This window comes from Lactuca virosa, chromosome 2, assembly GCF_052849685.1.
Source record: "Lactuca virosa cultivar CGN04683 chromosome 2, Lactuca_virosa_CGN04683_v6, whole genome shotgun sequence".
In the NCBI taxonomy this organism is placed as follows: Eukaryota; Viridiplantae; Streptophyta; class Magnoliopsida; order Asterales; family Asteraceae; genus Lactuca; species Lactuca virosa.
This window is the reverse complement of record NC_136427.1, coordinates 94,042,215-94,056,494: the sequence shown is the minus strand read 5'-3', so window position 1 is coordinate 94,056,494 and position 14,280 is coordinate 94,042,215. Positions and strand designations below refer to the sequence as shown.

The following is a 14,280-nucleotide window of genomic DNA, read 5'->3' as shown; positions in this document are numbered from 1 at the left end:
TACTGGTCGATAGGGCCAAAGGGGTAGTCTAGTACCCAGCTATGTTAGACAGTATGTTTATGTTATGTTATGTTATTATGTGGTAGTGGTAGGGTGAAATAGTCACCGTAACCGGTTGAGATACACTGGAGGGTAGGTCGTGCACCCAGATATGCCTGACAGTGGGGTAGGTTGAGCACCCCGGTATGCTCATCAGGGTAGGTCGGGCACCCAGATATGCCTGACAGGGTAGGCCAGGCACCCAGATATGTCCGACAGTATGTGATTTGTATGGTATGTGGTATGATGAGGGAACTCACTAAGCTTCGTGCTTACGGTTTACAGTTTCGGTTTTAGGTACTTTGTTTTCAAAGGAAAGGAGTCGGCGATCGCAGTGCATCACACTATGTATTCCGCACATGAGATCTTTGGGATTATACTCTGATATGGTTTTGTGATAATATGATTTGACTATTGACACTTTGGTTTTGACATGAGATATTATTATGAATGTTTTTATACTGTTGGTTTATATAATAACTTAATAAAAACTGAAATTTTTGGTCTTGAAAATTAGGATGTTACATGTTTCCACATAGACATTCTATCGGGGAGTCAGGCCAACATAGATTTCAGGTTTTGGAAAGGCAAAAGTGGTTCTGCAGTGGCGAAAGGTTCGTTCTTCGTCGGGTTGGAGATTTCCTTTTGGGTTCGGTTGTCTTGGGGTGATCGTTTTATGTTCTAAATTTTTGGTTGCGCTTCTCGGATTGTTTGATATGATCCGAGTGTTGGTAAGGAGCGATTTCGAGGGCGAAATCTAATTAATGTGGGAGAGAATTGTAACATCCTGTTTCGGATCGTTATGTGATTTAAGGCTCGCGGGCTGTTATCCGGGTATGATAAGGTTTTGAGGCTTTAAAGGAGAAAGGTTTAGGCCCTTTTGGATAAGGTAGGTTGTGTGATGAAAGAGTTCGGGTTGTGCTTTAGAGCCTAAGGGTATCGGTTAAGGTGTTGGCTCGGTCTTTTAAGGATTTTGGGTTTTGTTTGGGAAGTTTTAAGGATATGGTGTGTCGTTAGAAGTGTGGGGCTTCTCGCCACCTTTTCGTGGATATAAGGTTCGTTGGAAACAGACCTAAGATGAGGAAGTTATGGCAATTTGAAATATTTGGCAGATTTGGCCCTTAATGAAAAATGTTTGCGAGTTAAGTCCCAAGCGTGCATGGAGGAGGGCACGTGCCTTGGGTGAGTACGCCTGGCGTAGGTTGGGGGTACGCCCAACGTAATGAGCAGAGTGTCAAACCCTAATTTTTAGGGTTTGGGCACTATTTAAACATCCTTATGACCTCAAGGCTCTTTCATTTCTCAGCCTCCATTGTTCTTGAGACCTATTTTCGAAACCCTAACCTTCCCCAGAGTGTTGTGAGCTTATTTGTTTATGCTTTTGGTGCATGTTCTTAAAGAAGGTGGTTGGTGCAAGTTTGGAGTTCAAGGGAAGGCTTTCAGATCCAGACTCTCTACTCCATTCTTAGCTCATTTGAGGTATAAAGATCTGAGCTTGCTCATTAGAAGTTTAGATCTATGATTATGTAAGAATTGTCCTCTTTTGGATCCCATGGGTGGGATCTAGTGGTTACAACCAATTCAAGAGCTTTGAGTTGCCACTATTGGCATTTCTGAGGTTTCACAATCCTTAAAGTTGGCATCTTTAGGGTTAAGAGTCATCCATGCATGTGTTAAGGTGACTGTCACACCCTAAAACCGGAACGGCGGAAACGTTCTGGGGTGGAGGACGTCATGTTTAGTATCACAAGACATGCATCATAGTAAGAAAAGTAATAAACAACCATTTCATTAGAAAGAAAGTGTTTACGAAGTATGTGTTCACAAAACATAGAATACATAAGCAAATAACAAAACAAGACTTGGAGCTATACTGCTCCATCTTCTGAATTCCCAGTGCGATTACCTGTCTATTAGTTACCTGAGAATATAAGTTATTTTGAAAGAGTTGATCAGCAATTAAGCTGGTGAGTTCATAAGATTTTAGTGATGTAAGTATGTTGTAGAAAGCTTAGTAAGTTGTAGAAAGTTGTAAGTTTTGGTTTAGAAAAGTTCGCATGTTCCTCCATAAAATCCTATATTTCCTGCTTTGATGAAAGATAAGTAAAAATGACTCTACAATCCTTTCTATGGGTACTAAATGGATACCAATTATATAAAACTTAGAGTAAACAAACAATCGATTGTATGTATCTGCCCTAAGCCCATAACCAAACAAGGAACAAGAAATGAGGTGGATGGCACACATCCCATTGGTTGTTAGATCCTTGTTGCATATAACCCTGGAGTATTCCCTTGGTACTCACGGAGTTAACTGTAATAGTTCCTTTATATTTGATGAAAAGATTCTTTAAGAAAACCCTTATTTCTTATAATAAAAACAGTAACGACAGTGGTTCCTTCTATAATCACTTAGTTTATACTAGCTATATATAATCTAATATCGAACATATAGTTAATTGTGTGGATCTACCCTAAGCCCACAACCAAACAAGGAACAGGGAATGAGGCGGAATGCACACATCCAACTACCTATCGGATATTAATTATATATAATCTTGATGTATAAACTAAGGTATTGTAGGATTAACCACCTAAGGTCCTTTAAGTTATACTGGTTTAATAAAATGGATTAAACCCTTTACTGGTAAGTTTCTAGTTTTGTATACCAAAAGTTCTATTTGAAAAGTATGTTTTGTACTAGAAAACTGTGCATTGAATTACTGTCTTATGACCTGACCCATACCTGGTACCCCTTATGATGACTTAATTTATACGGAATATATATAACTAAGATCGAATGGATAATAGGCTGGGTAAATCCGCTCTAAGCCCACAACCAAACAAGGAACAGGAAATGAAGTGGAAAGCACACATCCTATCACCTGTCGGATCCTATTAACATATATCCCTTTATGTATAAATTAAAGAATCATAAGGTTAGCATTATAGGTCCCCTTCTACTGAATATTCATGTTACGACTAAGTTATGTATCTTGTTTATTATCGTCGGGTACTTTACAGATGTACCCTTTTTAAATGACTTAGGTTAGGTATAACTATTATTAAGTTTATCACCTCGTGCCTGCTAGTCCTGGTACGTGAAATCGTACCAGTGTCAACGAAAACCCGGAAAGATATATTATTAAGTTTATCACCTCGTGCCTGCTAGTCCTGGTACGTGAAATCGTACCAGTTTCAACGCAAACCCGGAAAGATATATTATTAAGTTTATCACCTCGTGCCTGCTAGCCCTGGTACGTGAAATCGTACCAGTGTCAACGCAAACCCGGAAAAATATATTATTAAGTTTATCACCTTATGCCTGCTAGTCCTGGTACATGAAATCGTACCAGTGTCAACGCAAACCCGGAAAGGTATATTAACGTGTTTTTCCTGGTACTTAGTATAGTGTGTTCCTCTCTGTACTTGTTATAGTGTGTTCCCCTATGTACTTGTTATAGTATATTCCTCTCTGTACTTGTTATAGTATGTTCTCTTTATATTATCGTGTATTGTATCTAATATAAACTGAATCTCTAAACTATACCCCTTATAGTTTACTAGGGTTTTACTTGTACTATTATAGAAAAGACTCATTTTACTACTAAGTTATGCTTGTACTTAAAAAAACGGAGTTTTGTTAAACTATAAAGTAACATAACTTGAAAAGATCCTTTGAAATGTTTTGATCACTTATAAAGACATAAGCAATCTTTTTAAAGATGATTATAACAAACATTTACACAATTATCATTGTGTTCAACTTGTATTCCCCCCTAAAAGCACTTAAAACAGTTAAAAGATTCATTACGGGGTATGAACTCACCTGATGTGGGTGATTCAACGAATATGCGCGTGAGGATGAGGAGTTCCATGAATGAAGTCCCGAGACTTAACGAGTCCTAAATGACATATAATGGCATATATTGACATAAATATAGTGTTTAGAAGAAACCAAATGCAAGGAAACACCTCACGGGACTAGGAAACACTTTGACCAAGTGTTGGAATCACATGTGATTGAACTAAGGGGAGTGTATGGCCACCAATGGAGTTTACGGCCATGAGTTTACGGCCAAGGGAGTTTACGGCCATACACTCATGGTCAATCATGCCAAAGTGTGTGTTTTAAGATCCTACAACATCCATTAAAGGTTCAAGGTCTAAGGCTTGTACTTTCAGAAGGGTTTGTGGCTAAAATGTCACACTTATAGGTGTTTACGGCCATGGGTTTATGGCCATGGAGTTTATGGCCGTAAACTCATGGTAAAAGGTGCATGAAAAAGTGTTTCAAGGTCTTACAAAGCACAAGGGAGTGTTCTAGCCTCAATTCCAAGCCTTAGGAAGAGTTTAAGGCTCAAATGCACCACTAACTAGGGTTTACGGCCAAGGGAGATTGCTTGGCCGTAAACTCCTTTTGTTCATGCATTCTTGATGAATTCAAGGTTCTAATCAGGTGTTTCAACTAGATAACAAGCTAAGGAGAGAGTACTTACGATATAGAGGCTTGAAATGGTGATTAAGGTCCAAGAACACTAGTGTGTGTTCTTGGTGTTCTTGGTGAAAGTTGAAGATTTGAAGATCTAGCAAAATGGAATGATTTCATGGATGAAATCAAAGAGTTATTCATGATTAAGAAGGATATTAACAACTAGGGTGAAGAACACTTACGTTTTTGAAGATCTAAGATGAAGAACTTGATGATACTTGAGAGAGAAATGGAAGTTCTTGAGTTTGAAAGTGAAAGAATGAAGAAAAGTTGGAGGATATGAGATTATAAGGAGGAGTTTACGGCCAGCCTTGAGTTTACTGCCGTAAACTCTTGTGCATTGGCCGTAAACTCCATATGATGGAGTTTAGGGCTTGGGTGTTGTACAGTGGCTTTAGCAGGTACTTCCCAACACTTATTCCTTAAGTGTACAAGGCTAAAACTCCTTAGAATGACCTTTAACAAGGCTAGAAATCATTAGCAACGAGTCTGACACTCAGTTGAGTTGACTGACTGAGCTTTCAAAGCAAAAAAATTTCGGGTTGTCACAGTGACTAACATGAGTCTTAATGGTTATTTTTGGATGTTGGGTCCCTTTTAAACATGCAACCTGATAAAGTCGCCAACTTTATTAGTTAAGGGCTTGTATTGAAGCTTCCCTAAGGATTTGATGCAATGGGCTGAAGTGATTAAGTCAATATTTGAGTTTTGGTCCTGAGCAGTTATGCCCCGCGTAAGGTGCAGTACACCCAACGTGCTGATTAAGTCCCCAGATCAGGTGGTGCGTGTACGCTGAGCGTACCAAGGGAGGTACGTCCTGTGTAAGCTCGTTGTGGGCTTTTTGGGCTAGAATCCATTTGGGCCTTAGGTGTTTGGAGTCTTGATTTGGGATTGCTGGATTGGGGATTTTTGGGCCAGAGGAATATATATAAGTTTTGGACCCTGGTGTTGGGCTTGCTATTTTGGACCTAAGTTTAGGGTTGGGCTTAGATGGGCCCATTTGGTATTGGGCCTTGGTGGGCCCAATGGGCTTGGGCTATTTATGGGCCGGATTAGTGGACTATCTTTAGACTTAATGTGTGTATGGGAGCTTGGTGTTAAATCCTAATCGAGTTCAGTTTTGGGTTTGGCTCAGTGTTTAGGGCCAGTGTGCAGCAGCAGCAGTTGTAGGATTTGTTCATCATCCGAGGTGAGTCTTCTCACTATACTTACCTGTGTGGAAATGCATGTGTGACCGGAGGGTCTTTTCATATTATTGACCAGAGGGTCTTCTTTATATTATCGACCGGAGGATCTTATTCGTATTGTTGACCAGAGGGTCTTATTTGCTTATACTGATATATGTTATTATGCATCCTGTCTTTGTGACTTATGTTGTTATATTATTTTGTGTATATATTGAGTTATGACCGGGGGGTCCATACCGAGACGTGAGACCGGATGGTCTTCACTGAGACACATAACCGGAGGGTCCTTATCGAAATTTAGCCACGAGAGGCTAATTATTTGTGTATGTGGTATTTTGGGGGACTCATTAATCTTCGTGCTTACAGTGTTGATTTAAATGTGTTTCAGGTACTTCTGTAGATTCCGGGAATGCGGAGACATGATTGTACACATTCGCCGGCTTATGATGTCTTGTGGATTTTGGGATATGCTAATATTATTTTGATAATGACTTATAATTTATGTGATGACTTGGATTATGAGTAATGTTTGGTAAATTAAAAATAAAAAATTTGTCTTGAAATTTAAGGTGTTACATCTAATAAATATTTATGTATGCAATGAGAGGTTCCAACCTAAGTATCAATCCAAAATATAGTAGATACTCAAACAATCAAGTTATCAATTTAGAAAACTGAACAATATATTACGCGATCCATAAATAAGATTTCTAGGAGTTGTGATATCAGTTTGCCCATTTTCGTCCCCTTATTTTCTAAGAAGCAGTGCAATTTTTAAAGTATTATGAATATATAAACACATAATTGGTAAACCAGGACAAAACCATAACAAAGATACTTAAACCGACGAATTTAAATTACCATAAAAAATAAGAGAAAATATATTATATATTATTGAAAAATAAAAGAGAAAACTCTCTCTCTCTCTCTCTCTCTCTCTCTCTCTCTCTCTCTCTCTCTCTCTCTCTCTCTCTCTCTCTCTCTCTCTCTCTCTCTCTCTCTCTCTCTCTCTCTCTCTCTCTCTCTCTCATATGTATATATAGATAGTAAATTTAATGAAGAGCAAAGTGGTTTGGTTGTGTATAGGCAAAGAAAGCGACCCTGAAAGCACCATCTTCTTGCACTTCTTTCACTCCATAATCAGATCCGATCAAATCAATCATAGAGAGAGAGAGAGAGAGTGATGGATCAATCGAAGGTATTGATGGTGGTGCTGTTTTTCATGGTAAGTTTAAACATCAATGGAAGAGGAGGTGTTGCAGGTTATAAGAACTACACTGTAGGAGACGATCTGGGTTGGTTTGATAAGCTTGAGAAGACGACTGTCAACTATCAGAAATGGGCTTCTTCAAAGACCTTCTCTCTTGGTGATTTCCTCGGTATGTATCCTCAATCTCTTAAAATTTTGGATTTTTCTTTAATTTTGTGGGAATTATCTTTTATAATTTGTGTGAAGATGATAAAAAGGCATGTGATCTGTAACATGGTATAAACGGAAACTTGTATATGAATCTGCTGTAAAGTAAAAAATTACTATAAGCATATAGTGGTTGCCGACAAATTTAACATATTGCTTGTTTCTTAGAAACTAAAAGTAACTCCTACCCAAAGCCATTTATGAGTTCAACACCATTTTTGAAGTTAAAATGTTCTAATCCAACTCCATTTCCATAACCAAATATAGAATACTTATCAGATTACTCTAAAAATAAAGTAATACTATTCAACTAATCCATTTTTTACATCAATTATTTTCATTATAGTTGGTAATTGATTTTTTTTTCAAGTAGAGTTAAGTCATGTCATGATCGTATATATAAATTGTTCTTTGAAATAAAGATCACATGCAGTGGGGAAAATAGGCAGGTTCGATTCAAGAACCGGTTCGACCCTTTCACCATTGCGAAATGACACATGGCATGTACCACTCCTAGAGGATCAGGTTCCCTTTCCATGACTTGACAAAAAATAATAAAATAAAATTGATCCAAACACATGTAATTTAGATAACATATTTATGTTATATATATCCTTCCTTTTTTTTTTTTTTCCAGCCCTGAACGTATGAACTTGATTTAATAAAACAGTTTAATTAAACATGAAGTATTATGTAGTTAAGAAAATCTTGATGATATTTTTAAAATGATCTTACTTAATTTTTAGTATTATTCATTTTGATATTAATTTTAGTTTTATTGTAAAAAAAAAAAAAAAAAAAAAAATTTAAAATTTACTTTTAAACACACATCTCTGATCTACTCCTAAATTTACATATTTGTCCATTGTGGACTTAAACTCTCAACCATATAGAAAACACATTTTCCAATATTACTTGATGCCCCCGCACCAAATGGCCTTTGGTTGAAACTTTTTGTATTAAAAAGTAGACTTCAGAACGTACTTATTTGACAATTTTCTTACGATCTTAAATTTATATATATAATTTTAGGAAATTGTCAGAAAAATCGTAATATTCTTGAAAAAGTTTCACTTTAGTCTTAAAACAAAATTTAACATAAAAGTCTCGATTATTTCAATTTGGCTCAAAATAACAAAATTCATTTTTTTTTCTTTTAACAGGAAATGACATATTATCATGTAAAATCAAATATTAAGAACTTTTTTATTAAAAAAAATTAGACTAAAATGAAATTTTTCTGAAAATATTAGAATTTTTTTGATAATTTCCCTATAATTTTTAACAATGGATTCTTACTGGTTGTTGGGCCAGAAGCCCATTAATAGAAGCTACTATTGGTTGCTTTTGATGTAATAATATTATTATTAATCACTCGTCCACAACTTACAAAGAATCAAAAAAATATCATTCATGATATTGTTGATTAATTATTCATATATGTTTTCTTATTTTTTGTCAGCTAAATGTAACGGTTTTGGTTTTTAAAAACAGTTTATCCCACGGTAAAACCCAACTCATTTAGCCCGTAAGAAGGAAAACAAATGTTAAATCCACACAAACTTATTTCTCTCATGTCTATCGAAATCATATTTCATACTGATGTGATACAGTCATTCATAAATCTTATTTGTAACTAGAAATTACGGAAAGTCTAAACAATTTTCTGGTCTCAAAAAGATATCATGCATTATTAACATAATGTCATAACATATATTTTAAAATATATATATGGCTGGTTAATGTCTTGCATGATTGACAAAACTATTAAAAAAAGTAGTAGGTTGTACTACCAGCAGTAGTATTTGTACAGTTTCTAATCATTAACAATCAATCAAAGTCGCTTCCATAGATTTGTTTTTACTAAATAAATGTGTTTTCTATGTGTCATATATACACAGTTTTCAACACCGACAATAATCATACAGTCGTACAAACATACAATTCCACCATCTACAACCTCTGTGATGACAGCAATGCTCTTGATAACGACACTTTCCAATACGCATCACCAGACCCATCGGCCTCCATCGTCCACCCTGTCTCCGTCGCCGTCCCCCTCCTCAAAGTCGGACCCACCTATTTCTTCTCAAGTGATTACGATGGCGAGCAGTGTGAGAATGGCCAGCGGTTCAGCATCAATGTCACATACGGTCAAGGTTTGCCACCAAGTTTGAGGACTCCGCCACCAGGAGCTCCAGGGCCGGTAGGCCAACAGTCCGGCGATGATACAGTGCCGGAGACAACGGTCCCAGCTAACTTTGATCACCCGAAAGACATTAGTGACGATGGTGATGATGAGAGTGAGGATGGGAAAAAGAAGAAATCAATGGCGACGATTATAGGAAGCTCGAGATGGGTGTTTAGTTGGAGTTTGATACTGGTAGGGTTACTTTATACTTGTTTGTAGATTAATGTTTTTCATATTCTGTTTAAATTATTATTTTATTGTTTGTGAGTTGTATGGGAGGGTTAACGATTAGATAGGGATTGTGTTACATTGTGTTCTTGTTGTTTTGGGAATAAGTCATCATAGAAAGGGTTGCTAAAGATTTCATAAGAATAAGGATCCCATATATTCATGAGTTTTAGAATTCTTACAATATTGTTTTATATTTTTGACTTTCTTTCAATATGAAAAGTTATGAAAAGTTAGGAGTTGTTAGACATGTTTTTATGAATTTGATAAAAGATCGAGTCTAACTCGTTTATTTGTTACATGACCAAGTCTTTGAAAATCAAACTTGGATAAGACCAAATTGAGAGAAGACCAATTTGAGAAATTAAGAAATTGAAATCTCTAATTGAATCGATATGAAAGTATTACACGTTACATATATATAAGGGATAATGACTTAAAAGGGTAACATATTTTCCGATTTGTACACGTTTAGTCACTAAGTTTTTTTTTTGTCCATATTTTACCATTGAACTTGTTGAACTGTTCAAAAAAACATCCTTATGACTTGCTATAGGAGGTTTAGCCGGTTTTTCGGCGTTCTTGTGAGTTCCGGCGAGTCTCCGGTCATCTTCTCCGGCCAAACATGAATTTTTTCCGACAACTTTGTCATCTCTAGAAACCAACAAGTTTGAAAGGTTCCAAATTCGTGGGGTTTTAAGGAAGAAAAAGACCATGGCAGATCTGGTGTTCTTGGTTACAAGAACCCAAGAACTCATATTTCGATTTCAAAAGAAGAGGGCTGTGAAGATGAAGGGGCTGTGAAGTTGAACACGAAAACCATCAGAAACCCATATCTAGCACCATTAGAAATCCCAAAGCTCGATTTCAGATTTAAGTTCATGTGTGTGTGTGTTTTTAGATTCGAGTTTTGGGTTCATAAATCAAAACGAGAAAAAAGAGGTTTTTTGATCAGAAAATCAAATGAAGATGTTTGGAGATCTGAAAATCGAATGAAGAGATCTGGATTTAAACTCGAATGAATAGATCTGAAAATCGCTACAAACCTTAAACATCATTTGATTTCAGATCTGAACACTTCTGGAGCTCTTTTTTTTGGGAAGAAGATGAACATGATGAAGACGAACACCTTCCTGAAATCGATGAATACACCATGTTTGAAGGTTTTCAAGGGAAGCTTCGAGCATCAGATCTGGGTTGAAGACAATAAACATCATATATGGGTCGGAGTTTGAATATGATGAACATCATATAAGGAACAATACTCAGATTTCAAAACACGATGTAGCTTCAAACCCATTTTCCAAATATGACCTTCAAATCGATTTCATCCATGGAGTGTATGTCGGATCTAACAAAACAAGCAGGTGTGTGTTGGAAATCGTTTCCAGATGGATTCTTCTTAAATAAACTCGAAATCTAGAGTTTTTCGGATGGATTTGTTCATATTGTGTTTCGGATCTTTATCTAGTTCATCAGGGTTGTTCATCGTTTTCATGAGAGTTTCTTCATATTTGAGTGCATGTGTTTGTTAAGAACATGAACCCAGATCTGGATGTGTGTATGATTTTGTTATTTGACAGATTTTCTATAAATGATTTATCAGATTTGAGTGTGTGTATATGTGGGTTAGATCAGAACACGATCCTAGGCTCAAGAAATTGTTTCAGGTTTGCTTAAGAACACTATGGTCGGAGGTTGAAGACGATGAACAGTGATCTGATGGAAAATCATAAGTGTCGGAGTTTTTTAATTCGTCGGAAAAATCAGGAACGCCGGAGAAGATGACCGGAGCTGTCAAATACGCCGCAAACCGGCTAAACGTTCAATAGCAGGTCATAAGGATGTTTTTTGAACAGTTCAACAAGTTCAATGGGAAAATGTGGACAAAAAAAAACTCAGTGACTTAATGTGTACAAATCAAAGAATATGTTACCATTTTAAGTCATTATCCCTATATATAAATACACTTGACGCATGTAAAAATATTTTATACTTAGTTAAAATAGAACAAAGTATGTGATATTAAATACAACTAAAACATTGTTATTAACAAATACATAATAATTTTATAAAATAATTTTTAATATTATCATTATAAATTTTTTCATAAAATATAAGGTTAGAACTTGGGGTTGTGTATATACAAAGTTACATAGTTAAAATAAAAAAAATGTAAATTGCTAAAATAATTAAGTTATATTGTTATTTATTAAATAATAAATTCATTCAAATTAAAAACTTTATCTTAAATATTATCATTATGTAGAACATACGATACCAGAAACATCTTTTATAAGGTTGAAACTTTAAATTGTCTTAGTTATAGGATTGTAAAATTTGGTCAACTCAACCAAATACTTGACAAGTTACTTGGACTCGGCTTCCAACTAATGTGAGTTTGGCCAACTAGGCCAACAGACTTGAATATTAATCATACTCGATCCAAATCGGTCAAACTCGAGTCGGTTCAACTCAATATACCCAACAACATAAAGTTTTTTTTACTATAAACTCGGTTTGAACCAAAAAAAAATCTAGTCAAAACCATTTTCAAAATTCTAAGATATAACTAGACAGTTGTCAATAAAGACAATTTCACCAAAGAATACCTTTAATGTCCTATAAAGGAAGGGACAAGGGAGTTCTCATGCCTTGGCCCATTTGAAACATTCACAACCTTTTTTTCATAGAGGATAAATATTATCTTGTTTACTCTCCTCATCGACGTGAGGTGAAGACATTTTAATAATATTCATTTATTTATTTCTTAATAATTCCATTTTGATAAAATAATACATAGTTATATAAAATAAAGAAAAAACTTCATAAATGGTCTATGTGCTTTCCAGAAATCTGTCATATAGCCCTTAGTTCAAAAACCTCAAGGGTGGTCTCTATGGTTCCAAAGCTTTTAACAAACAGTCCCTCATCCACATAAAAAGACTTATATGTCTTTTCTATTTATTTTTAGAATTAATTTTAACCTAATCCTATTTCCAAAAATAGAAAAACAAAATAATAATTCATTGGGCCTCTCTCTCTCTCTCTCTCTCTCTCTCCTGGGGGTAAGAACACAATTCTTCTTTTTTCTTTGATCGTAACAAGAAAAAAATCAAAAAAATAACCCTAAACCACTCTAGACCACCATCGCCAGACCACTTCTGGAGCCCTTGAACCGAACCGCCGCCACAGTTTCAGCCTCCGTCGCCAGAGCACGTTTCGAATCTCGCCCCCACGTATCGATTCATCACAAGTTCATCATCAGCATATCCATCACCACTATGATGAGAACCATTTGTTGTGCAAGTGAAATTGATGCTTTTAAAAGTAAAGAATGGTTGAATCGATGCTCTAAAGATAGATAAGATATGTTGTATGCTAGGTTGATAGATTTCAAGGACCAAAACCTCAAGGATCCAACATCCATGGTTACTCATGAATGTCGGCCATACAATATTCAAGGCCATCCCACCGACCACCGCCCTATCTACGACGGGGATTCGTTATCCTCCCTCATAAAAGAAGTTTGATCAGAAAAGAATGATGGGATGGTAAGCCCTTTGCATTTTGATTCGTTATAGTTATGATTCTTTGTGTTTGCAACTAAAGAAGGATGGGAGTATTTATAGATCTAACAATTGAGAAGTGAGTGAAGCAGGGGTGAAGATGAAAGGAAGCAGGAGATATGTCGATGAAGGTGATTTTGGATTTTAGAGTTTGGATTTTAGAAAACAGGGATGACGATGAAAGCTCAAACTCGATTTTTTATTTACCAATTGGAGGTTGCGGTTATGAGACCAAAACCAAAAAATAAAACCAAGACTTGGAAACCAAAATCCCCATTGTTTCGATGGGTTGTACATGTTAGATATTTTAGTATAAATATTTATATTTTTACTAACTTTGGACAAATATAAATATATACATATGTTGTATATATAATTAAATCTAAGTGGGTTTGTGTTCTTCTCTGTGAGAGCTTCGAAACGATATATCGTATGTCCAAAATGGAGTATATGTGAATAAGATATCAATACTCAAAAATAGGTATTTAAGAATAAAAGTTAGCAAGTGATGTGGGTGTGGGAATGAGTTCCACATTGGTAGAGAGACCATACTCAAGTGAGTTTATAAGCTTGAATGTATGGGCTTACAAGCTTGTATATATGGTTTTACTCCAACTCCTACACGTATAGAGGGGTACGAATTTTGGATATTGTAGGACAAATACACCGAATTTGTGTGTGGGCGTGCCCTGCGGACACGAATGAAGCTCTGAAAACTCGGGGCTCACACAAACCTTGTTTTTGCTAGATTTGACAGTTTTGGTCCTTGGTTTAAATTTTTGTAACTGATGCATTTATTGGCACAATTAAATTCCTTAATGACGAATTAATTTCTTGTTGTTACATAAAGCAGTATAAAAGCAGACCTCCACTTCCTCATTCGATACATATGAATATACTCATCTTCTTCCTCCTTTTCTCTACAACTATTTTCGGCGATTCGTTCAGACAAGTAGTCATATCCAGCAGTACACATTGTTTATGTTGTTGTGCCCTATGAACAAACAGTGAATTTGTTTAAGGGAATCGAGTCCAACTCGAGCCTCATCCACATAAAATTACTAACTTTTTTTCAGGTTATTCGATTCATAAACAGAGCCTAAAATTAACAGTGCCTTTATTTCTTAACCTTCATCTGAAAAATTAAACCAGGATGA

At 35.9% G+C, this 14,280-nt stretch overlaps 1 protein-coding gene across 1 annotated transcript; it reads left to right on the top strand.

The window, feature by feature from the left end:
• The first annotated feature begins 6,763 nt into the window (after positions 1-6,763).
• On the top strand, positions 6,764-9,750 carry LOC145159298 (early nodulin-like protein 18). Its single transcript, XM_079078237.1, has 2 exons — positions 6,764-7,097; positions 9,037-9,750. The coding sequence occupies exons 1-2, from the start codon at positions 6,902-6,904 to the stop codon at positions 9,543-9,545; spliced, it is 705 nt and encodes a 234-aa protein (XP_078934363.1). The 5' UTR covers positions 6,764-6,901; the 3' UTR covers positions 9,546-9,750.
• Positions 9,751-14,280: the final 4,530 nt, after the last annotated feature.